The sequence below is a fragment of the Muntiacus reevesi genome, chromosome 21, assembly GCF_963930625.1.
Source record: "Muntiacus reevesi chromosome 21, mMunRee1.1, whole genome shotgun sequence".
NCBI classification, from domain to species: domain Eukaryota; kingdom Metazoa; phylum Chordata; class Mammalia; order Artiodactyla; family Cervidae; genus Muntiacus; species Muntiacus reevesi.
In genome coordinates this window covers 38175401-38201995 of record NC_089269.1, presented here as the reverse complement: position 1 = coordinate 38201995, position 26595 = coordinate 38175401, and the positions used below count along the sequence as shown (strand labels likewise).

Below are 26595 nucleotides of genomic sequence, written 5' to 3'. Positions count from 1 at the left end.
GTACTAATATTTGACACGTGGTAGTGTGTATACCTCAATGCTACTCTCTTAATTTGTTCCACCCTCTCCTCCTTCCCCCCATGTCCACAATTTCATTCTCTACAGCTGCGTCTCTATTCCTGCTCTGCATCGTTTTAGAATAAATGATTTACTTGTATTTCTCCAGTGAATTGTTTAACAAATCACATTAGACCAGAGGCAAGCTTGAACAGAGTTGTGACCTTTCTGAAGTCATATCCATGATGGACTCAATGGACATGAGTTTGAGTGAGCTCCGGGAGGTGGTGATGGACAGGGAAGCCAGGCACGCTGCAGTCCATGGGGTCACAAAGAGGTGAACGTGACTGAGCGACTGAACTGACTGAAGTCATATCATGAAAAGGTAGGGAAAGATGGGAGCCACTTTTTCAAGACATGTGATTGGAGGAAACTCCACAAGTCATACACAAAGGATTCATGAAAGAGGTGATAGAGAATAGGAAATAGACTGACAGAGTAGAAATGGCAAGAGGGATAATGCAGCAAAAATGAATCAAATGTTATATGCCTGTAGTTGAATATAAGGGGCAATTCCTCAACTATAACAATGCAGATAGGAAAGAGGGCATAGTGGAAAGATAGAAGATTAAACTGGAGATATTGTGTTATTTAGAGGTAAAAAAGAGAATCATATGACAATTGCATAACACGGTTCAAAATGACCATGATAATGTTGAAATTTGCCTATATAACATTATACGTTTATAATTATCATTTTAAATGATAAAATACATTTACCACTCAGCATCATAATAGCATGCTCAATCTGTGAGTGGTGTGCAATCCAAGTGACAGAAGCAAACTTGGGTTTTGCAAAAACTACTTCTGAAAAAAATAATATATGTAAAATAAAGATTTTCTAAGTCATATTTTTAAAGTTAGGTCTAATATATTTTAATCATGATTGAAGAAATTGTGATTCAAAGGAATTGATATGAGTTTTTATGTTGAATTTTCCACTAACAGGCCAATCTTGAATACATCACACCTGTCTGAATACTAGTTTATTTTTCTGAATTTCATGTCTAAATTTATTTATTTATTTATTTTTTTTTAGGAAATAACATGTTATTTATATTCCTTAACAAACCTCCCTTGTGGCTCAGTGGTGTATTATAGAATCTGCCTGCCAATTCAGGAGACACAGGTTTGGTCCCTGGGTTGGGGAGATCCCCTGGAGGAGGAAACCGCAACCCACGGCAGTACTCTTTCCTGGGAAATCCCATGGGCAAAGGAGCCTGGAGGATTACTGTTAATGAGGTCACGAAAGAGTGATACATGACTTAGTAACTAAACAACAACAACATATCTCTTAACAACCCCAGAGCTTGCAGGCAGAGTAATAAAAACCTTCTGTGACATGGTGCCTGGCACTTACCCAGGCAGCCTTGTGGTTCACCTGGGTGAGATCAGATATTCCTAAACAACATCCCGTGTTGTTGCAAATAAGAATTCTTTAAGCACAGAATCAACAAACCTGGCACTCACATGCCCTTAAAAAGTGTCATTTTGATTACAATTATTTTATCTCCCATAATTAGAAGCTGGCAATAGAAACACAGTGTTGGAGGAAAAAAAAATTTCATGCCATTTTCAGAATCTCCTTCCCCTATCGAAGTTTACCATGCTATTTAGATGGTTTTAGTGTAGAAAAATTGCTTAGCGTGAATCCAGAGAAATTATTAACTTTGACAGAACTATATTCTTATCACATGAACCCACTTTAAGGAAAGACTAGAGAAACAAAATGGTTTTCAGCTATGGGAATTTGGTAATTTTTTCATGCAAAATTTCAATATACAAATGGACAATGAGATTCCAAATATTTTTTTAAAATTTTCAAAGATGTATCTGTACACACTATTAAAAAACCTAGTGCCTCATGCTAGAAAAATAATGTAACAAGAAAACTAGGATTTGTTTCAGCACTTTAAACAATTGCACTTTTTCTTCCATTATTCCTTTTCAAATATAAATGATCCTCACCTGAATCTATTGTTACAATAAAGACAATTGACTTATGAGATATCTTTGATTTTATGTAAAGCAAAAAGTATGTTTTTTCAAATTTGTAATCACTTTGGATTTGCCTCACATGATTCAACTACCAAAGCTCAGACAAGGATAGTGGAAAAATAAAGATTTGATTCAGTGTTAGCCCCTGTGGATAGATTGACTCAAATTACATTTGAACTTCAGTCACTTCTTTCCTACTTCATTCAGGATTCTTCTCACATGCATACCTAGTCAGAATTTTAGGCAACGAATCCCACAGCTCAGCGATGATATATCTGGTCAATGACATAAATCCCCATTTACCATCTTTAAAATGTGAAGACTTTTGCTTTGTTCTGAAAGGCACTGTATCTGGCATTAGAAAATCCTGCTTCCATCACTTACTCCTCCATATCCTTTGTTGAGTCAGTTAACTTTTCTCTAAGGCTGAGATGCCTCTTTATTGAAATGGGGACACTTTGGGAAACAATCTCCACAAACTAAGCCATGAGGTTGTTGGAAAGACTTGTGAACATAATAATGCATTTAAATCACAAGGTAAAAATTTAACAAGTATCATTATTATTATTAAAAAATTCTATGGAAATTCAGTTTTGGTGAAAAAAATTGACCATTTGAAATTAAATTAGTTCAATAAATATATTTCTTCATCAGCAACTTTCAGAATCTCTTGTTAAGCATTGATTATTCTTCTGAGAATACAGTCACTGTTTTGAAATGACTTAGTTTTAGCTAGTTAGCTTTTAAATGATAAATATTTTATTTGTGACCTTTTTAGTATTTAACCAGTATATTGATCTGCTTCATCCCTGAGTTCAAAAAGTGCTTAGAAACATTGTATTTGTAAAGCACCTTATGGTGAGGGAATATTGACCTTAAGAGCTATTACTTTTTTCCTGGAGAAACAAAGTTATACCTTTTAAACTAACAGTTACAAAGTTGGATGACTACCTAAAGTTACTTTTTAAGGAAAACTAAATATACATTTTGTCACTGCAAAGAATAGGCATGGATATCAAATAGGTTTATGTAATAAATATTTAATTACATTCTTCTGTGAAAGCTTTTTTTAGCTTAACAATATATTTAAATATTTATATTTTCTCATATTTCATGAAGTTAAGCTATAATAATTATGAAAGCTAGATTTTCTAATATTTTCCTTCTTTCTTTTGCTACCAAACTAGTCTATTGTAAAAGTTCACTTATTTGTCTGAACTTCTCACAAAGTCATTACCATATATAGTATTGCATCACTAGAACTTGGGGACTAGGAATGATTTATGTCCTTAGCAACATACAAAAAATCTTTATAAGTAAGTTATGGCTTTAATTACTTAATACATTGTAACTAAGCATGGCATCATTTAAAGGATTTTAAAGCCATCTTTTCTTTTTAGCTTCCCAGAATACTTACATATATGCTTTATGACTTAATTTTTATTTAACTCCATTACAAAAACAAAAATATTTTCAGGTCTCGACATTACGAGATAACCCTTAATATTAGATCTGTAGAACTGAAGACTGTTTATTTAGCCTGAAGGCATGGCAACCCACTCCAGAATTCTTGCCTAGGGAATCCACAGACAGAGGAGACTGGCAGGCGATTGTCCATAGGGTCTCAAAGATTCGGACACAACTGAAGCAACTTAGTATATATAATATGCCACACAGCATGGCTTCTGGGATCCTAGTTCCTGAACCAGGGATTGAACCCAGGCCATGGCAGTGAAAGCACCAAATCCCAATGACTAGACCAACAGGGAACTTCTGTTTTATGTTTTTATATACCTGTGTTTAAATCAATATTTTATATTGGATACTCAGCATTAAATAGTCAAAAGATAGTAATAAAACTAGTAAATGAATTAAAATGTGTAATTTGCTTGCCTAAAAATGTCAATATCCATTTTTTCTATGCTACTAGTAGAAAAACAACTATTTAAAAGAGGTACAATAATGCAAATAATTATTTCTTGCTTTCCTGTATTTTTCTTGAATCCTTGTTTTCAGCTTCTTTTTTGGTGTTCTTTTGTATTTCTCTTTGAAAAGGGATTTCATGTTAGAATTAAAAAAATATAAATAATTCAGGTGTCAAAAATTCAAATATCTATTTGTACATACATATTTTATTATTGAAAGCAAGTATGAGAATCGGTCTAAGAGAGTTTTTACAACATCTCTCCAAGTTGCACCTCCCATACTTTGAAAGTTAGAAATTGGCTAACTAAACCAACATGTAGCTCAAGAGCTTGTGTAATTGTAGCTTAATAGTCATCAAAATATAAAATCAAAACACTAAAATAAGGGGAAAAAATTCACATCTGTCATCTGAGCATGATTTTTTCATATTTCTGTTGCAGAAATTAGCTTACTGCTAAAAGCACTTAAATAATTTTCCATGAAATATTGTTTGATGCTAATTTTTTTTTTTTTAAATAGTACATTTTATTTATAAAAGTAACATTGCTTTTTGATTCTTAAGTAGTTCAGTTTTTTATTTAACTCTCTATAGGTGGAGAATTACTTTTAGATGTAGAAATTTGTGATGAAAATTTAGAGAAAAAAACTTTAAAAAAATTTAAATGGAGATTGATTTAAATTTAAATGGTCCTAAATGGAGATTTGCTCCCAGAATAGTGGTACTTATTTTCATAAGTGATAATGCTAAATACACCCTGAGGTAGGAAATGGCATTCCACTTCAGTACTTTTGCCTGGAAAATTCATGGACAGAGGAGCCTGGTGGGCTATAGTCCATGGGATTGCAAAGAGACAAATATGACTGTGTACACACAGACACTGATAAATACAGTCAAGCGTACAAAAGACTGCAAGGAAAGTTTTTGTTGTTCATCATGACCTTGAACAAATACTAATCTCTTCTACAATAGAGGTAGGTCTATTTGTCTCCTGTTTACACATTCTTCGTTCATCTTGCCTAATGCAACACATTTTCATATGCCAAATGATTTACGGAAAACCTAGGTATAAATCTATAAGCATATATGTTTCATCCTATGTGCAAAGAGAAGGAGCAGGCTGCTTTCTACATTTGAGCTCCTTCTAAGCTGTCTTGGGGGATTTTCCTTGTAGTCCAGTGGTTAAGACTCTGAGCTTCCAATGCGGGGGGAAGGTTCCATCCCTGGCTTGGGAGCTAAGATCCTGCATCCCATGCTGTTTGGACAAAAGAAAAGAAAAGAAACAAAGAAAACAAGCTGTGTTGGTCAGCAACTCAGCTAATTTAAAATCAGACATCTGGATTATCTGTAGACTTTTGTGTCTATATAGTTTCATTATTTTTTTTTTAAAGAACTATTAATTCACTTAAGCTTCACAAACTTTCACTGAGTGTTTCAAAATTAGTTCAGCATTAGAGGGGTTTTCCTGATATGCAGTAAAATAGATTAAAACTAACATAAGCCTTTAGGCTTAACACACATTGACTGAAGTCCAGTTTTATTTATGAAGCAGAAGTTTCCCAAATTTAATTTCATTCATTGGATTCTCTAAATCACAACAAAGGAAAAAAAGGTAAGATTTTTAGATTAAGAAGGACCTAGAGTAATCTTCATGCATTATAAAAGGTACACTCTGGGGTAATATATATTTTAAAAGGAAATCTATTAGATGAAAACATGGGCAGAACACTCATTGACATAATCCATAGCAAAATTCTCTTTCACCCACCTCCTATAGTAATGGGAATAAAAAGAAAAATAAACGAATGGGATCTAATTAAATTTAAAAGTTTTTGCACAGCAAAGGAAATTATAAACGAGATGAAAAGATAACTCTCAGAATGGAAGAAAATACTGGCAAAAGAAGCAACTGACAAAGGATTAATCTCCAAAATAAACAAGCAGCTCATTATCAGAAAAACAAACAACCCAGTTAAAAAATATGTGGAAGCTCCAGACTGACATTTCTCCAAAGAAGAAAAACAGATGGTCAACAAACATGAAAAGCTGTGCAACATTGTTCATTAATAGAGAAATGCAAAACAAAATTACAGTGAGGTATCATCTATACCAGTGAGAATGGCCATAATAGAAACATCTATAAAAAACAACAACAACAGATGCTGGAGAACATGTGCAGAAAGGGACTTCCCTGGTGGCTTAGTGGTAAAGACTCTGTCTGCCACAGGTTAGATGCCTGAGACAGGAAGATCCCCTGGAGAAGGAAATGGCTACCTACTCCAGTATTCTTGTCTGGGAAATCCCATGGACAGAGGAACCTGGCATGCTACAGTGCATGGAGCTGCAGAGTTGGACATAACTTAGCCACTAAACAACAACAATGCTTGCACTGTAGGTGGAAATGTAAATTGACACAGCCACTATGGAGAACAGTATGGAGGCTCCTTTACAAACTAAAAATAAAACTACCATATGACCCAGCAATTCCACTACCAGGCATATACCCTGAGAAAACCATAATTCAAAAAGACACATGCACTCCAATGCTCATTGCAGCAATATTGACAATAACCAGGATATGGAAGCAACCTAGATGTCCACTGGCAGAGGAACGAATGAAGAAGTTGTGATGCATATATATATAATGGAATATCACTCAATCATAAAAGGAACAAATGTGAGTCAATTGAAATGAGGTGAATGAACCTTGAGCCTGTAACACAGAGTGAAGTGAGAAAGAGAAAAGCAGATATTGCATGTTACACATATATATGAAGTCTAGAAAAATGGTGCTGATGAACCTATTTTCAGGGCAGGAATAGAGTCACAGATGTAGGGAATGAACTTGTGGACACAGCAGGGGATGAAAAGAGTGGAAAGAATGGAGAGTAGCACTGAAATATATTCATCACCATGTGTAAGATAGATGGCGGGAAGTTGTGGTATAGCATTGTGAGAACAGCCTGGTGCTCTGTGACAACCTAGAGGGGTGATGTGGGAGTGGATGGGAAGGAGGCTCCAGAAAGAGCGGATGTATGCATGCTTCTGGCTGCTTCACACTGTCAAATGGCAGAAACAACACAGCATTGTAAAGCAATTATGCTACAGTTAAAAATAAAAAAAACATTAAAAAGCATACCTACTGCTCTAATTAAAAAGTGAACTTAAGATTTCACTTAAGAAACTTAAGTTTCTTGCTCTGTTATTTAGATCGTTGCTTTCCAAAATCACTTGTCATTCATATACTTGGAAATGATCTTAAGTTGATTATTTAGTGTTCTGTGATATTTTTCTAGGACCCCCCAAAATCAACAAAGAATAGCAAAATATAGGGAAAAGAGCTGAAGTATAGAAACAAGATTAGGGTCAACAGAAAAAAAAGTATCTTTAAAAGACTTTAAAATGTTGGTAAACTTTACAGCTTTATCAACAGTGGTGATATTGAAAATGAAGTATAGTCACAATATTGCCCAGTATGGATTAAGCTGTAGTCTATGCATTTTTTGATATGATCCACTCAAGAAAGAAAATAATCTTTTCAATCCTGAGGAGTTGGGTAGAGAAAAGTTTCATTTATAAGACAATTTCCTATGGGGAATACCTGACCTGCTAAACAGAACTTAAAGTAGGTATGATTTGTCTTTAGGTTCGATAGTTTTCTCTCAGTTATACTCAGTGAGGCATCAGGCATATTCATAGAAATACCATTATTATGTACTTTAGGTTTTTAGAAAACTGATTCTAAGTATCTAATTTTATATATTTAAAACAACATGACTTCTGCAAGTGTAATCACAAGTAGAAAAAACAACGAAGACTTTTATTCAAGCATGTTATAAGATTCACTATTAAAGGGTGAACTTTTGAAAGGATTGATATAACAATCTAAGAACAATGTCCCACTCTTTCCATTTCGACACATACCACAGTTCTCTTCTATATCATGACCATGGGTTTCCTGTATTTATACTGACTGTTGTTAATCCCTGGACTGATGGATCCACTCCATTTAATGTTTCTTAATTTTTCAATTGGAGGAAAAGTGTTTTAAATGCTGTGTTTGTTTTTGCCATACAAATGATCCATTCAATTTTAACTCACATTTGATAAGCCTGTTTGGAGGGGTGAATTCGCATTTAGAGTCGGACCCCATTCCTGCCAGAGACACTCAGGGGGCTCAGGCAGGCCTTGCGTGTACCAGGACCTGGGGACCCCATGGAAACTGGGAGAGAACTGGGCTTGAGCATCTGCTGTGGAGGTGTGGGTCAGCAGTGGACAGCTGCAAGGAGGGGCAGCACGAGAAACGCTGGGCTGGATGAAGCACAAGCTGGAATCAAGACTGCCGTGAGAAATATCAATAACCTCAGATATGCAGATGACACCACCCTTACGGCAGAAAGTGAAGGAGAACTAAAGAACTTCTTGAAAGTGAAAGAGGACAGTGAAAAAGGCTTAGAGCTCAACATTCAGAAAACTAATATCATGGCATCCAGTCCCATCACCTCATGGCAAATAGCTGGGGAAACAGTGGGAACAGTGACAGATTTTTTTTTCTTGGCTCCAAAATCACTGCAGCCATGAAATGAAAAGATGCTTACTCCTTGAAAGGAAAATTATGACCAACCTAGACAGTATATTGAAAACCAGAGACATTACTTTGCCAACAAAGTTCCATCTTGTCAAGGCTATGGTTTTTCCAGTATTCATGTATGGATGTGAGAGTTGAACTTAAAGAAGGCTGAGCACAGAAGAATTGATGCTTTTGTACTGTGGTGTCAGAGAAGACTCTTGAGAGTCCCTTGGACTGCAAGGAGATCCAACCAGTCCATCCTAAAGGAGATCAGTCCTGAATATTCACTGGAAAATTGATGTTGCAGCTGAAACTCCAATACTTTGGCCACTTGGTGGGAAGAACTGACTCATTTGAAAAGACCCTGATGCTGGAAAGATTGAAGACTAGAGGAGAAGGTGACAACAGAGGATGAGATTGTTGGATGGCATGAGTTTGAGTAACTCCAGGAGTTGGTGACGGACAGGGAGGCCTGGTGTGCTGCAGTCCATGGGGTCACAAAGAGTCGAACAGGACTGAGTGACTGAACTGAACTGAACTGAAGCCTATTTGAGACAAGTGTTTGAAATTCTGAGGTTTTTAATGTCTGGTCAATGTCTCTTTAATTGTATTAAATAAAAAGAAAGAGAAAATCATTGCAAACTATAACAGCAAGCATGATTAAATATATAATTTTCTATTAATCCAAATGTTTTAAAAATTCAAACAAACTCAAGAGCTACTACGATTGGAATTTATACTCTCCCTCCAATCCAAGTCACTTTTTTCATTGCCTCCCGGTACAACCAGAGGGCTTGTCTGGTGGCTCAGTTGGTGAAGAAACTGCCTGCAATGCTGGAGACCTGGGTTCAGTTCCTGGATTGGAAAGATCCTGTAGAGAAGGGAACTGCAACCCACTCCAGTATTTTTGCCTGGAGAATCACACGGACAGAGGAGGCTGGCAGGCTATATAGTCCATGGGGTCGCAAAGAGTCAGACATGACTGAGTGACTAACACACACACACACACACATGACCAGAGAAAAACTGAATATCTCCTGCTATAACATATGCTTTTATTTTAAAATAACTTTATAACATATTTATCTTTTGAGAAAAATGCGATGTACAATTACAAAACATAAAAATATTAGAAATTAAAATTATAGAAAATAAATGTTGATGGAAATTATTTTCATCTCCACCATTTTGTGGACAACACACTACAAATGGAAATATCTCAGTCATACTTTTATTTAGCTTAATAATTAATGAAATGTGGATAATAATTCTCATATATCCTAGCTAAAATATTCTTTGATAATCATATATGAAAGTACTTTGGGAATTCCAAAACACCATAAAAATATTACTTTACAAACTTGGTGGCTCAGATGGTAAAGAATGTGCCTGCAATGCACGAGACCCAGGTTTGAACCCTGGGTCAGGAAGATCCCCTGGAGAAGGAAATGGCAACCCACTCCAGTATTCTTGCCTGGGAAATCCCAGGGAGAGTGGAGCCTGGCAGGCTACAGTCCACAGGGTCACAAAGAGCTGGATATGACTGAGTAACTAACACAAATGACCACTTTGTTTACACAAACTTATCATTCATCACTTGTTTATAGTATCTTCTTTTAAAAAATTAGGATTTCTCTTCTTTTACCCCAAATCTTCCTCGATTTTAGCAAGTATAAATACTTTAATATTGCTAGCATACATGAACTGTGGTGCATAAAATAATTGTAAATAAATGTTTATATTTTACATGTATTTTCTTTACTATTTTTGATAAACACTATTCATTAGTCCTAAGGTTTCAGTATATTTTTATTCTTCCAGTTTTAGATGTGTATCTGACTGTGACTAAAACTTAAGTTTTTTAGTTTAATATTATTTTTTAATTTTTTCATTATTTTTATAGTAAATTTATCTTTTTGGTCATTGTTTTACTTCTATATGGCAAATTAAAACTTTCCCAATCTTTGAAAGTCTGACGTCAAAATTAAAAAAAAAATAAAGATAATTATTGATAATTCTCTTATTGTCTCTGACAGATAACACTGAACTATGCTCAGTTTTCAAACAAATATATATATATATATATATATACACATGTATATATACATGTAATACATATATATATATATGTATATTTCCTAGGTGGCACAGTGGTAAAGAATCACCTACCAATGCTAGAGAGACACAGGTTCAATCCCTTAGTCAGGAAGATCCCCTGAAGGAGGAAATGGCAACCCACTAAGGTATTCTTGCCTGAGAAATCCCATAAGATTTCTCTATCTATCTATCTATCTATCCCATAGAACATAGGATTATACATATATAGGTATATAGGTAGGTATATATATATATGTATGTGTGTGTGTGTGTATTCTCTTCATTTTTGTCTATTTTAGCTCACCATTAGTTTTGAGTTTTTGTTTTTGTTTTTTTTTTTTTTTTAGTTTTGAGGTTTTGAATTACATTTATTGTTATTTTTATACTTAAGGTTATTTTGCACAATATATTAGTCATGTAAATGTCCATTTAAATAAAACAATAAGATTAAAACTCTTAAAAGTTTGTTTTAATATGAAGTGGATCAAAGTCTCCTTTGCTTTAAATTATGACTATACTTTCTTTGTGTTCTAATCATTTACTCTGTAATATCAGTTCTTTTTTGGACAATTCTTCTTAATAGTATTTATGAGATAAACTAATTACATCATTCAGCTTTCTGACAAAATGTGCTCATTAGCAACTTTTCCAGTTCAGTTCAATTCAGTTCAGTCGCTCAGTCATGTCAATCTATTTGCCACCCCATGGACTGCAGCACGCCAGGCTTCCCTGTCCATCACCAACTCCTGGAGCTTACTCAAACTCATGTCCATGGAGTGCCCATAAATGTTCACTTTATTCAGATATTTAATTGCTTATTGAACTATTTGTACAAAAACTGTGGGAACAGTGTTCTATCTCACATGTTTTTCAGGGTACGATTTAAAGGAAAAATGTAGATAATGCTATTATATCTGTGCTGGCTGTGAAGAGACTATTGTCAACAGTGAAGATAAAACTGCAGTCTTTTATAAAGGATTGTATTTCAGGCAAATAATATTGGAATTTTAAAAGGGTAAAATTTTAAAAAAATATATTAAAAAAACTGTTAGAAACTTGAAAAAAGTACATACTTGTATGTAATTACACCAATATATTTATTGACTATGCCAAAGCCTTTGACTGCGTGGATCACAATAAACTGTGGAAAATTCTGAAAGAGATGGGGATACCAGACCACCTGACCTGTCTCTTGAGAAACCTATATGCAGGTCAGGAAGCAACAGTTAGAACTGGACATGGAACAACAGACTGGTTCCAAATAGGAAAAGGGGTACATCAAGGCTGTATACTGTCACCCTGCTTGTTTAACTTATATGCAGAGTACATCATGAGAAATGCTGGGCTGGAAGAAGCACAAGCTGGAATCAAGATTGCTGGGAGAAATATCAAAAACCTCAGATATGCAGATGACACCACCCTTATGGCAGAAAGTGAAGAAGAACTAAAAAGCCTCTTGATGAAAGTGAAAGAGGAGAGTGAAAAAGTTGGCTTAAAGCTTAACATTCAGAAAACTAGATCATGGCATCTGGTCCCATCACCTCATGGGAAATAAATGCGGAAACAGTGTCAGATTTTATTTTGGGGGGCTCCAAAATCACTGCAGATGGTGATTACAGCCATGAAATTAAAAGACGCTTACTCCTTGGAAGGAAAGTTATGACCAACCTAGATAGCATATTAAAAAGCAGAGACATTACTTTGACAACAAAGGTCCATCTAGTCAAGGCTATGGTTTTTCCAGTGGGCATGTATGGATGTGAGAGTTGGACTGTGAAGAAAGCTGAGGGCCAAAGAATTGATGCTTTTGAACTGTGGTGTTGGAGAAGATTCTTGAAAGTCCCTTGAACTGCAAGGAGATCCAACCAGTCCATCCTAAAGGAGATCAGTCCTGTGTGTTCACTGGAAGGACTGATGCTGAAGCTGAAACTCCAATACTTTGGCCACCTCATGCGAACAGTTGACTCACTGGAAAAGACCCTGATGCTGGGAGGGATTGGGGGCAGGAGGAGAAGGGGACAATAGAGGATGAGATGGCTGGATGGCATCACTGACTCGATGGACATGAGTTTGAGTAAACTCCGGGAGTTGGTGATGGACAGGGAGGCCTGGCGTGCTGCAATTCATGGGGTTGCAAAGAGTCGGACATGACTGAGCAACTGAACTGAACTGAACACCAATTTATAAGTGCTTTGGGACTTGTCTGAGGGATTTTTAGCTTTTAGGATCACAGTGGTAATTAGCTGTGTTTTAAATGAACATGTATTGAGTTCATTGGAGCTCTTTATATATCTAGAAACATATTATAAAATTCATGTTGGAGATCAGTGGTTACATGGAAGTTTATATTGTATGTGATTTTCTAGATTTCTGGTTCTTTGTTAATGCCCTTTGTAGTATTCCTCATTAATTTAGGAATTGAAAATTTTCTGATTTTAAAAGATACAAACAAAATTCACCAATAATCTTTCAATATTACTCAAATATATCAATAAACCCCTGTGCTATTGTTTACATATGTTTTAAAATGAAAAAGAAAGTGAAGTCGCTCAGTCGTGTCCGATTCTTTGCAATCCCATGAACTGTAGCCTATCAGTCGCCTCTGTCCATGGGATTTTCCAGGTAAGAGTACTGGAGTGAGTTGCCTTTCCCTTCTCCAGGGGATCTTCCCAACCCAGGGATCAAACCCGGGTCTCCTGCATTGCAGGCAGATGGTTTACCATCTGAGCCACCAGGGAAGTCCTCATATATGTTTTAAGTCTTCAGGCTATTTTTGGTATATCTTAAAAATGTAGTCTTGTCTTTTTCATGTGTAATCAGTTAGACAGCTTATTACCTACTAGCAAATTTCTTTTCATACAACCCTAATATTTGGGAGGTGAAGATTGCATTTTATAATTCCTTAATACTGTCTATTTTCTAGTCATTTTGATTTTTCTGTCAAAATGATATTACATGTATAATGATTTTTAAATGCATAAATACAATGCTAATCTACAATTTCCTTTCAAGTCCCTTTTCCCTACTAACAGGAGAGATTTGGGAGAAGATGGTATCAAGAGGAAGCACTGATAAATCAGACTTAATTTTTAAACCAAGTAATTAATTTGAGGTAAGAAAAAGCAGTTAATTGAGGATAATTGGTTTAGTAATGGAAAAGAAATTATAAATATACTTTACTATGCAAATTGATTACTCTTTGTAAAATCCTACATTCTTTTCTAGAATAATATTTGTCTATTTACATATATATGAAATTATATATTTATATATTATATATATGTATATTTACAAAGTCAGATTGTGAATGACATAACTTTTCAAAATATTTTCTAGTCCTTTATATCATAAAAGCTATTTTTTAGCCTAGTGATAAATTGGTCAAAGACATATGATCATCCTATGTGATAATCATAAGACATATGTATCATAATGCTATTAAAAAATTCTATCAAGCTGTTGTGTGAATAAAATAAGAAAAAGGCAAAGGACTCTCTTTACTGGGAATTATTAATGTATTGATAGTGATGAGTGAGAATGCTTTTCTAGTGGTGTTACATTGTGTGACCTGAGAAAATAGGTGGGAGAAGCATAAAAGCTGATGGTTAGTGGTCAAGGAAAGCATGATAGAGAAGACAACTTCTGACATGATACTGAAGAATAAGAAGTTTTCTATGTGATGATGAGCCCATTTCAGTCAGAACATGCTATGAGCAAAGAAGGAAATATATGAAAATATACAGTATAACCTGAAGTTAGCAGATATTTATGGATATTAGGGATTTGGTATTGGGGGTAATTGGTGGAAGATGCTGATTAAGTGATAAATAATGAGGTTAAAAAGAATGAACCTTTCTATTGAATAGAAAAATGAATAAATAAATTAATCAAAACAAAATAAACACCACCACCAAGAAAACCTAGCTTATCTTTTCTTAAAAGATGGTAGGAAGAGGCTAGAGACACATAGACAAGGAAATAAAGCCTGCTGCAATGGTTGAGAGGGGGCTAGTAGAGGCTTGGGCTTCAGCACTAAAATGTCCATCCAGCCTTCCCTCTCTCTTATTCCATGCCTTTTTCCGTAATGCATATATACATGTCAATCCCTGCCTGATGTTTGGATTGAAGAAGCTAGAAGATAGTCAGTCTCATATTTAATTTAGTGATTTAATTCACATTAGATAATCCAGTCCCTACAATTACATTATCTGTAGGGACTTCCCTGCTGGACCAGTGGTTATGACTTCATCTTCCAATGCAGAAGGTACAGGAAGCTAGGATTCCACATGACTTATGGCCAAAAAAATAAATAAATCAATAAAACAGAAGCAATATTGTAACAAATTCAATAAAGACTTTAAAAATGAAAATAAATGGGGAAAAAAAAGACTTTAAAAATGACCTATATTAAAAAAATTTAAAAAGTAGACACTGTATAAGATAAAATATACTATATTTTGTAATATATATGTATATGTATACATACATACCATAAATTATAATTAGTATGGACTTCCCTGGTGGCTCAGATGGTAAACAGTTTGCTTGTATGCTTATTCTATATACTTTTAATTAGAATGACATTTCAAGTGACTCATAATTTTGAACATTTTTTAAAATATCTATCCAATCTCCTTTAAGGTCTTAGTATCTATCTTTTTAAAATTTAAAACAATTCCATATAAAAACTGAATAATCTAAAATATAAAAAGTATTCTTCTTCTATGAGAATGATGATGGAAACTTGTCAAATTTTAGCATGAGTTAAGGTAACATTTTTTTTTTTTAGGTAACATGTTTTAATGTAAGAAAGGAGATTAAAGAATAAATAATTGCATTAATTTTGAAAAAAAATGACTAAAAGAAACAGTAGATAATAGCATTTTTTCTGACAAATATTTCAAATAACTGAAAACTTAGCAATGAATATTTTATAACTGTTGCAAACCTGGTGCAAATATAAACCATGGGAAATTGTGAAATATCTAAAGCATTTGCATAGCAGAATATTTATGCTTTTATCTACACTGACATTTCAAGTTGCTAATTATGTTGGAAGGAGACCACCTGCCACAAAATCCTGTCCAAAATATGGATAGTGATATAAAACATTTTTCTATATGATAATTACTCAAACTGCTACATTTGAAGTTTATTCTTACCTGACTCACTTTATAATTTCTTCATATTCAGTTTAAATCTTATGGTATATGTTCAATTTACTTTAATGGAATTAATTTTGTTATTTCACATAAGACAGTGAAGCTTTTATTGGTTAGTAGAAAAGGGAGCTTCTTAGAATGACATGAATATGATCAAAACAGATATTGACCAGTGTTAAAAAAAAGTGAATAGTTTAAATTTTAGGTCCTTGCTTCACTCATTAAATGGCCAATTTCATTGTTTCTTTTAATTTTAAAAGACCATGCCATATATTTAAAACAAGGAAATTAGATTTTCTTTACACAAACAGAAAATACCTTTTTTTCTTAAAGACTATATTACAAAATTGAATTACACTTGTAGAAGATTAAACTAGAGCTTCCCAGGTGACTCAGGGGTAAAGAATCCACTTGCTAAGAAGTAGATAGAGATTTGACCCCTGTATTGGGAAGATTCTCTGAAGAAGGAAATGGCAACTCACTCCAGTATTCTTGGCTGGGAGATCCTATGGACAGAGGAGCCTGGCAGACTAAATAGTTCTTGGGGTAGCAAGTAGTTGGACATGACTTAGCAACTAAAGAGCAGGGGCATCAATATTAAACTACAATTGATGTTTTACAAATTGTTTATTGAAATTCCAGACAGTTTAACCTATTTATTATAAAATGTGTATAAAATGCACATATTTTTGAATTTTTTAAATTTATAAGACAATAAATGCAAAATGTAAATAAATATATGAATGATATTATCATTTTTTAAGGAATTTATAACCTATTAAGTTTACAAAATTTCCATTTTAACACGCATTTTATTGTGTCTTAGAGACTTCCTTTTCTGCACTGGGGTTAAATAAAAATAAATTAAGCTACATTATTAAAATGAAACATTCTAAACATGTAGGGCCACTTATTATTGCACACTGCATCTGAGTGACTATATTGTATACCATCAACTATAAAATAGAAGTGTAGATTTTCACTAAGAAAAATAGAGACAAAAATGTTATTCATTTCATTTGGTGTAAGGATAAAACATGGAACATCCAGGCAATGGAATATCATTCAATACTACAAAGAAATGAACATGAAAAGATATAGAGGCACATGAAAAGATATAGAGGAATTTTAAAGGTACATTACCAAGTGAGAGAAGCCAATCTGAAAAGACTACTTACTGTATGATTCCATCTATGTGACAACACAGAAAAGGCAAAACTCTGAACACAGTAGCAAACATCAGTGGTTGTCAGGGATTAGCAGAGAGACGGGGGTAAAAAGGCAGGCAGAGGACAGAGGATCTTTAGGGCACTGGAACTATTTAGTATGATACCATAGTTGTGGATACATGTCATTTATATATTCATCAAAACCCACAGAATGTGCAAAACCAAGAGTAACACTCAATACAAACTATGAACTCTGGGTAAAAAAATGATGTCTCAATGTAGCTTCATTTATGATAACAAAGGTACCACTCTGCATGATTATAATGGAGGAGGCTATGTGTATATCAAGATAAGAGGTATATAGGAAATCAGTACATTGCTCTCCATTTTAGTGCAAAGTTGAAACTATCCTAGAAAGCAAAGTATATTTAAGAGCAGGAAAAAAGTTAATATTTTAAAATCTTAATGGGAATGGTTAATAGACCTGAATCAACTGAGAATGTCTATAAATACGTTCATGCCCTTTAACAATTACCCAAATGTGACATACTAAGGTATGAGTAATGCACAGGCGAGTCAATCATTTTCAGTTTCCTGTTTTTGTATGAGGACTAAAAATGAACCATACTGAATAGTGATGTAGAGAAATATTTCTATTTCCTTAAATAAACTTTCCTTCATATCTGAGCCATTTGATAGAAGAGTCTCAGGATAGTATATGAAAATCCAATTAATTGTTCTGTTTTCCGCCAATAAGCACCAGAAAGTAGAATATGTTTCTTTTCATTTTTCAAGAACACCAGTGAATTTTGCATTTAATCTTTCAGGTAATGTACATATCCAATTCAGCCATGGTGAAATCATATAGAAGCAATGGCAAATGGAAATTTGTCACTCAGAGATTCTTCAAATCAGAAATGCAAGTTTGAAGATACAATTATTAGTTCTGTTTTACCCACATTTAAACAAATAAAGGATTATATTCTAATATGATTTTTAAAATAATTTAATATTTCTCTTTGTAATAATAAATGAGAAATCAGTAAAGAAGCAAGCATATAGCCACTATGCAAATTATGTACTGAAGTTGCTTATATTGATTTCTTAAAATGAAAAGGATAGATGTTGAAATGTAAATATCTATTTTAGTTTTCATTAGTAAGAAAATTATTTTATATAAAGATAATATTATTTATTTCTACTAAAAATATAAATGTTATTTTTAAAATTTTTTTAGACAATGTATAAAAATCAGAAAATAATAAAATTTAACTTGATATTCTAGGACTATATACTCCCTGTGAGTTTATCACACTGATCATGAAAATAAATGCAGCTTTATGTGTAAGTTGAAGTGAGAAATATAACAGCGGCTTAAGAGAAGTACCAGGACTCCTGGAAGGCATGGTGGTCAGTTAATACACAGCCTGTCCTTTGCCAGAAAGTTCTGTCTATGGTTCAATCAAGAAGTCAAAGGAAGTAGGTCAAAGCTAGAAGATCATGTAAGTAATAGACAAGAGATTTAGGCATACCTCCTTTCAGTGTAATTTGATAAAACAAACATACAAGGAAAACAGAATATGAGTAACTTGACTATGTCAATGACTAGTGATTCTTTTCTGATCCTCAGATTGTTGCTATAATAAGATAATGGTGTTTGATTAGAATGCTAGAATATATTTGCTCAAATCTCTTTAGCTTACTCACAGTGGCCCCCCAAAATAAAGTAACATAAATCTAACCAGGTAATATAAAATTACTGTGACAGTCACTATGAAAATCTTCAAATATCCCCAGATACTTCCCATTTGATACCATATCATTTTTAAGGAGCTTCAGGAAAAATAAAAACAAGAACAGAAAAAAAAAAATCAGCTCACCTCTTTCTCTCTCCCAATATATAAAACTTCTATAACTATTTTATCAACTGAAAGAAGTTCAGCATTGTAACAAAATATAGATATTATAATTTTCATTTTAAAATGTATGTGAACATTTCAATGAGTGGTCTTTATTTTAAGACATATATTTGGAAGAAGGCTGTTCTGGATAAAGGAAGATTAAGCATGCCTTAAAATAATGCAAATCTTGAAAATGAGTATTTTCCCTTTTGTAATTTCTACACACTATTTAATTTTTAACTGGCAATGCAACAATTGACTGTTTGTAAAAGAGAAACATATATGCATGTCTAACCATACATTTATTACATTGAGATATTGAATCTGATCAAGTTAGAAATGAAAACACAGAAGACAGAAAAGGTTTTTACCAGTAATAAAGAAAACACATATAGCAAAGGTTTTCCTCAGTTTTCTTTATTACAACAATGGAGACACAGAAGTACAGAAAATAAAATGACATTTAATATACTATGAAACTCATGCATAGGATTACACATAGTGCTGGATATTATGTCACGGGTTTTAAATAAGAGATGATATTGAGGACAATACATATATAACATACATTTTATTTTAAGAAAAGCTATGATGAAAACAAATGCAATTAAAATGATCAGAAACAGTCACTTTAAAACAGAACTGCTATGTATAAAACCAATGTTAATGTGAGATAAAAATATTCTTGAAAGAAGTTCATGAATTATGGATGTTCTTTAAGACAGTAATTTTCAATTCCTTACTTTTTAGAAAAAAAAGGATTTACTAGAGATTTATTTCACAGTGCCCATTTAGTACATAGATAAATATGGCATAATTTAAAAGTTATGTTATCTCTGAATATTATGCAATGTTTCCAGTTTATACCTATATTTCCATTACTTAAAAATGGAGTGATAAAGAATAACTAAATTCAATTTGAACATACACAAATAAAGAAACTTTACAATGTACCTAGGCTTAATACAACCAACATTAGATTAGTTCATACTTAAAATTTAATTACACTTGAATGAGTATATCTTTAAAAAGTAGGTGGAATAATAGTCTGCAGCAAAGACACTAGGACATCAGTTGCAGTTCAAATCACCTCAGATAACACTACCAGAACTTTTGAACATACGTGTTTTCCTTGGCTATTTTGTTTTTCAATATTGCCAACTAGTAGCTAAAAACTGATATTCTAGAATAATCCACTCTTTCTGTCACATTTATCACATTATTTAATCTTAGGTAAGATAAAGAAACTAAAGGTGTTTGGAAAATAAAGCATTGATATGAGATTCTCATCTCTGATTTATTTCAGAACAATTAAATTAAATTGAATCCATTCTCCTACCAAAATACTGAGATGCTACTTTTATAATCATTATGTGTTATATCAAATTTCTTTTTTTTTTTTTAATTAAAGCTTCACCCACACTCCTAAGCATCATGTAGTAAAAAGAGATACTACATACGGCTGATTCATGTTGATGTATGGGAGAAACCAATACAATATTGTAAAGCAATTATCTCTCAACTAGAAATAAATAATTAAAAAAAATTAAAGATGTTAACTCTAGATAATTCCTCAAGTTTAGATGGTGGTTGGGCAGAAAATATGTTAATTAGATGTTTGAAACTTTTTCCCTTTAGTTAAGACCTAATATCTACTGTTAATGTCTTCTGAATTCTAAGATTATCAAGTATTAATAGTGATTAAATATTACTTCATTTTTTAATCAACTGATTTAAATAAATATAGACTTTTTACCAATTTCAATTTATATTGAAATCATCTCAGGGCAATTTGTAGAATATTCATATCTCCAAACATTTGAGAAGAAATTTAAGCTACCCTTTCAATGCATTAACTTTGTTTAAGGTTTTATGACATATATATATACCACAAATTCTGAAATTTAAAAATTTAACAGCAGTTAACAGAAAAGGAACAGAAGAGCTGCATCTTACTTATTCATGGCCAGAAATTGAGAGGGAAAGAGAGAGAGTAGGAGGGAAGGGAGGAAGGGAGAGAGAGAGAGAATAGTATAAAGAAAAATTTAGAAGGAAGAATGAAAGGAAATAAAACCAAGTAAGAGAAAGCTCACTTGATTTTAGTTATTCAAAAGTGGGTTAAAGGATACTACATTTTGTCTCACAGATTTGAGCCATAACAAAATACATAAAATGACAAATTTAGGTATGAACTTTTCATCTAGTATCTTTATTAAGTGAATGGAATTCTAATATATAAGGGCTATGAAACATGGAAATGGCAATATTTAATTTAGGTAGTGTCCTAAGAGGAAATTTATTTAAAACTCTTAATGCTGCTAATGTCATAATCAGAAACAAATAGTTGGAGAGTTTTAGATAATTTTATGACTAGAAGTGTTGCTTAACTACTATAAACTGAAAATATACATAATATTAGTTATTTTTGAAAGGTAGATACAAACATATTTACCTACTACATTGGTGATGCAAATAATCATCTTGAGTTGTTAAAATCATTTGTAATCTAAAACTTGTATTCTTTTATTCTCAGTATAGGTGTATTATGAATAAAAAGAATGCTTTTAATATATCTGAAAGTACCCATCCAGATCTAAAAGTTAACGGCCTAATTCCTCCTCAAATATTATATTTTGTTCAATATAACTGAAAAATCATAAATCCACCTGTCCAGATTAAAATACATTTTAGAATTTTCCTTACCTAAATTTTAATTTAAATTAAATATAATTAAGGGGAATTATTAAATAGAAAATATGAGTTGTATAATCATCTCCAAATTGTATAACCTATGAACTACTATGCATACTTGTAATTTTACTTATTAATTTCAAAAGAAATGCTGAACACCCAAAGAGTCAAAATTATGTGCAATTTGTACAATTATTCTTACATAATTGACATATATATAATACATTAATCCAATCTCTAAAATTTATTTATTAATTTAACATTGTTAAACACTTGAGATACTTTAAGCTAATAAAAAATTTTAAGAAAAATGAAGTCATTAAGAGTTTTAAGAGTTTGTTTGTGTAATAGTTTGGAAAAAAATATGGGTATAGGGTTTATACCAATGAATAATAGTATTAGAACAGAGAAGCCAAAAATCAAAATTAGCTTAAGGTTCTCCCATGTAAGACAATATTTTTCATAAGAAAGAAGGTTTTATTGCTGTCTCCTAGGCATAATCTGTTAACATATCTGAAATGTAGTTTGATGGGCCCTACAGCTATCCGATAAATAATTAGAGCTTGAATTGGGGTCGAGAGACCAGTAGGGATAAATAATAAATGGATAAAAGAAGATAAACTTGGAAAGGGTTGGAAGAAGAAAAATGATTTCAAGTTTATATAAAAAATTAATCAGGATGCTCCACGTGCAAATAATGGCAACTATACATAAGCAGATCAACCTAACTTTATAACTGGTAAAATATGGTCTAAGCAAACTGTTAAAATGCTCTAACATTTGACAATACAATACATACAACAATGAACATAGGTACATATTATTATATATAATGAATAACATAAAACTCACCTTACACACAAGTTCATATTTATACATTTAGGCACAGAATTTTATTTAAAAATTCAGTGGATTAAAAAAAAATATTGGATGGTGCTAGGAGAATTTTTATGTCTTGCTTACCAATAATCACATTTCCTTAGATCTATAGCAGATTTCAATTAGACAAAACATACTGTCAGTTAGACTTGATGGTTGTACATAACAAAAGAAAAACCCAAGTAATAAAAAATATAATTCAGCAACATTTACATTTATTACAATGTAAAATAACAATCTGACAAGGTAATTTATAATCTCTAAGGTTTTACTTTTTGAAAGGCAACAGCTGCATTGCTTATAGTTTTGTGCTCTCCTATTTCTTATAGACATAAGGCAAAGCACAGGATTTATATTTTAAGATGTCTTGAGAATATTTTTCAACTTATGCATGTCTTAGAATTGTAAAATAACTGTTCATGTAAGAATAGATACTTGGCCAAATAATAAATAGCTTATTAATTTTAGGATTAGTATCTTGACTTGGACTTAGATGTTTAAAACACATAAATGAACAACTCATTAAGTGTAAGTAATTCTGCTAGGATACTAGAATTTTAATTTTAGGTTCTTTTCTGATCCGGCCAAATATCAGTCTAAGTATCATGTAAGCTAGACTAAGTGTTCTTCATATCACTGTTGGTAACTTTGAATTATAGATTATAAAATTTAAAAAAAAATCAACTCTGTTATCCTACTAAAGACATATTACATGTTCTCCACAAAAGTATTTTGTAATCATGTACTATATCAAGATAATTTCTATGACTTTCTTATGGAAATATTTATAATATTGGCAAGATCCAGTCAGGTTATAACAAATGGAAAAGTTTGTTCACACAAGTGTTACTGGAACTCCTTTTTTCCTAGCACTTCTTACCTATCATTAGTCAACATATCTGCAAGTCTTATCCAAATCCATGGGATGTGAGACGCTATCATGGAGTGTAGTATGAAATTATAATTAGTTTTTCAATACACAGAATCACTGGTAAATTTCATTTTAAAACTAGAACATTTCCAATAAATAGGTTAAATCCCCAAACTGCATGAATTGGTAGGAGGAAATCCCTTTGTCTCAGCAGGGGAGAAAGAAGTGTGTTTAATCTGTAAATGAGTTACTTCTGCATTCTTTAGGTTTGCTGTTAGCTCAGAAGAAAGAAGTATAACAGTGGACAGCAAAGAGTTTGGAAAGATAAATGACAGAACAGACTACCAAAGGTTGGTCCACCTTTACATCTTACATAATAGGATCCTGTAGGTATTTCATTGAAGACATAAAAAACAATAAATACAACAAAACAAATTGTTTTTGATGAATGAATCTCAAAGCCCAGAAATCAATCATTTGATTTACCACGTGAATCATTGACGTTCTTGTTAATATATGTAAATTTGATTTCCTCCTAATTGTCTTGAATACATAGTAAGAATTACTTGCTAGAGTGCAGCTGGGAGTGAAAAACACAAAATACTTTTTTCTCATTTTGTAATGAATGGAATGTGAAAATAAAAATCATTACTCATGTTACTCCATCAAATCCAGCCTCCTCTGAGTGCTGGAATCTAGTAACACGTCCTCATCTCAATTTCATCTTCTGGAAAGTAGTGGCTAAAACATTTACTTCCCTCTGATCTTGCAAAGAAACTGACTCAGGTTTCCAGTAAAGAGTAATAAGATTTTATGTTAGAATATGAATACCTGATGTTACCTCAAAACACAATCCAAACCTAGTACACAGGGTGCAACTTTTAAAATATAATCAACTTTAACTTACTATTTACTTTGGGACAAATGCAGAAAGGTAGTTTTATTTATTGACAACTAAAAGTCTAGATTTTTGGTATTCAAATTGAAGAAATGAGTCTGGTTCACTTTAATTCCTTATGATATTTTATGTGAATAAGAGGAAAATCAGGCAGCATATAGGATATACACATTTAATGCAATATATCTATCAGGTTTATGTTTTATATAAATGGAAAACACTATGAAATATTATGTTTATAAACTTCTAAATCTACATTTAAAGGAATAACCATCAAATCGATATGAAAGAGCCACAATTCTACATCACAAAATTTCTATTTATACAGTATTTGGCCATGGATATTGAGTTATATTTGTAAAATAATCAAATGAAAGAAGATTAGATATGCAAATGCTTAAGTTCCAAATGGACTTTTGTGGTGGCTCAGACAGATGGTAAAGAGTCCCCCCGCAAAGCAGAAGAACAGGGTTCGATCCCTGGGTCGGAAAGACCTCTTGGAGAAGGGAATAGCTACCCACTCCAGTATTTTTGCCTGGAAAATTTCATGGACATAGGAAGGAGTCTGGTGGGCTATACAGCTCATGGGGTCACAAAGAGTCAGACACAGCTGAGTCACTAGCACTTTCATTTTTAAGTTCAAATGAAAGTGACATGATATTTAACAAGGCCAACTTTAGAAATTAAAGTTGAGAATGAAACAAGTTACTCTGTGAACTAGTACTTGGAAGAAACAATCTTGGTTTAATGTCCTTTTGTGATTTCCTGACAAATTATCTACTTTTAAGGTCAACAATTTGGGGTGGGGAAAAAAGGCTCACTATTCGTGGGTGAGGACACATGCATGTTTACTTGGACTTTAGAAAATATTTTATTGCAATTTTAGATTAGCCTTGTAAGTTTTCAGGGCAAAAAAGGAAATATATGATATAGCAACAACATTAAAACATGCAAGACAAACTTATGACTATAATGAAAGAAAACGCAGCAGCATTCAGCTGCCATGACTGGCTTCCATTTTCGCCTTTATTCGCTTCACAGCATTTGTCTGTATGATGAAAATTATTTTTGAAAGTAGAACAAGAAAATAATAATTAAGGAAAAAGAGTAGAGTTACAAACATGAAAATAAAATAAAAGAAAAAAGTGACAGTAGGAAAGAAAAAAGGAGAAAATAATTAATACAAGATGTACACAAAGCTACTACCAATTACCTACAAAAAATTATTTTGATACAAGACAAAGAATAAAAAAATCTAGTATAAAATGATTCTAAATATTTGTCACATATTAAAAATATAACTGAGGCTCAATATCAATAATGTTTATTTCACATAACATAGACATTAGTTACATCATTGATTTCTCAAATGTGAACATTGTAAATATGTTTTACTGAAGATATAACTTTTTAGAAAAAGGTCACCAGTCATTCTATGGTGTCATTGGTAAATTCGCACTGTTACTTAAATATGAGCTCATATTCTGTAATGTTGGCTAATTGCACATTTTTTGCTATCATATTTTCTTAGAAAACACATTTAATAAAAACAGTTATATTTTAATAATGAATGAAGTACCAAGAAATATAATTAAAATTATAAGTTCATACAATGAGAATTTGCAAAAGAATAGAAGTGAGGAACATTAACTCAACCGGCCATAGGTACACGCGACACATATGTTATTGCTGCTCATTTAAAATAATTTTGAGAAACAAAGAAAATGAAAATAATTTACAGAAATTTATTTTTATATTATGTCCTAATCCAAATAAATACTGTCTTGAACGTATCATTAGTATTTAGACTTGGCTGAGATTTCCACATTGTTAAAATAAAGTTCTTCCCCATTAATTGAACTTCAATCTCACCATTATTTTAGAATTTCTTTATATTCTAAAACAATCATAACCTTAAGAAAACATTTTAGCATTTGCCATAAACTTGAATATTTCATTTTCTGTTTGTGCTATTTGGAGATGAAATATACACTAGTCTTGTTGAAAGTAGAGTTGAATGCCATCAAAATAATTTCACACTATAGTTCACTATATGTAGAATCAAAAAGTTAATTATAATAAAAAACTAACTGAAAAAATGCTAGCTATATATTTATTGGTGATGATTTATGTCACCTCTCTATATGGATGGAATTATGTGTCACCAAATTATATTGAGTCAATGTAAATATTAAACATGTCTTCAGTTCATAGTAACAAGAGAAGGAAAAGGAAGCAGTTGCTAAAAGATTCTAAGGTGTTTTTTGCTTTTCAGGTTTTTTGGTTAAACAAACAATATTAAACATGTTGTAAAGCTAAAATAAATTGCAATAAATATTTTCAGAGTAATTTTATTACCAAAAAATTTTTAAGACAGT

The 26595-nt window shown here is 32.5% G+C and overlaps 1 protein-coding gene across 2 annotated transcripts in view; it reads right to left on the bottom strand.

Moving 5' to 3' along the window:
* Positions 1–26595, bottom strand: part of NCAM2 (neural cell adhesion molecule 2) — a 545993-nt gene that overhangs the window by 10373 nt on the left and 509025 nt on the right. The window contains exon 16 of one of the 2 annotated variants that reach the window (XM_065913598.1): positions 25033–25265. The exons of the other annotated variant lie outside the window; for it this stretch is intronic. Within the exon in view, the coding sequence (XP_065769670.1) occupies positions 25159–25265 (107 nt within the window). The 3' untranslated portion in view covers positions 25033–25158. Of the gene's footprint in view, positions 1–25032; positions 25266–26595 lie in introns of those variants that run through there. 2 annotated transcript variants of the gene reach the window in all.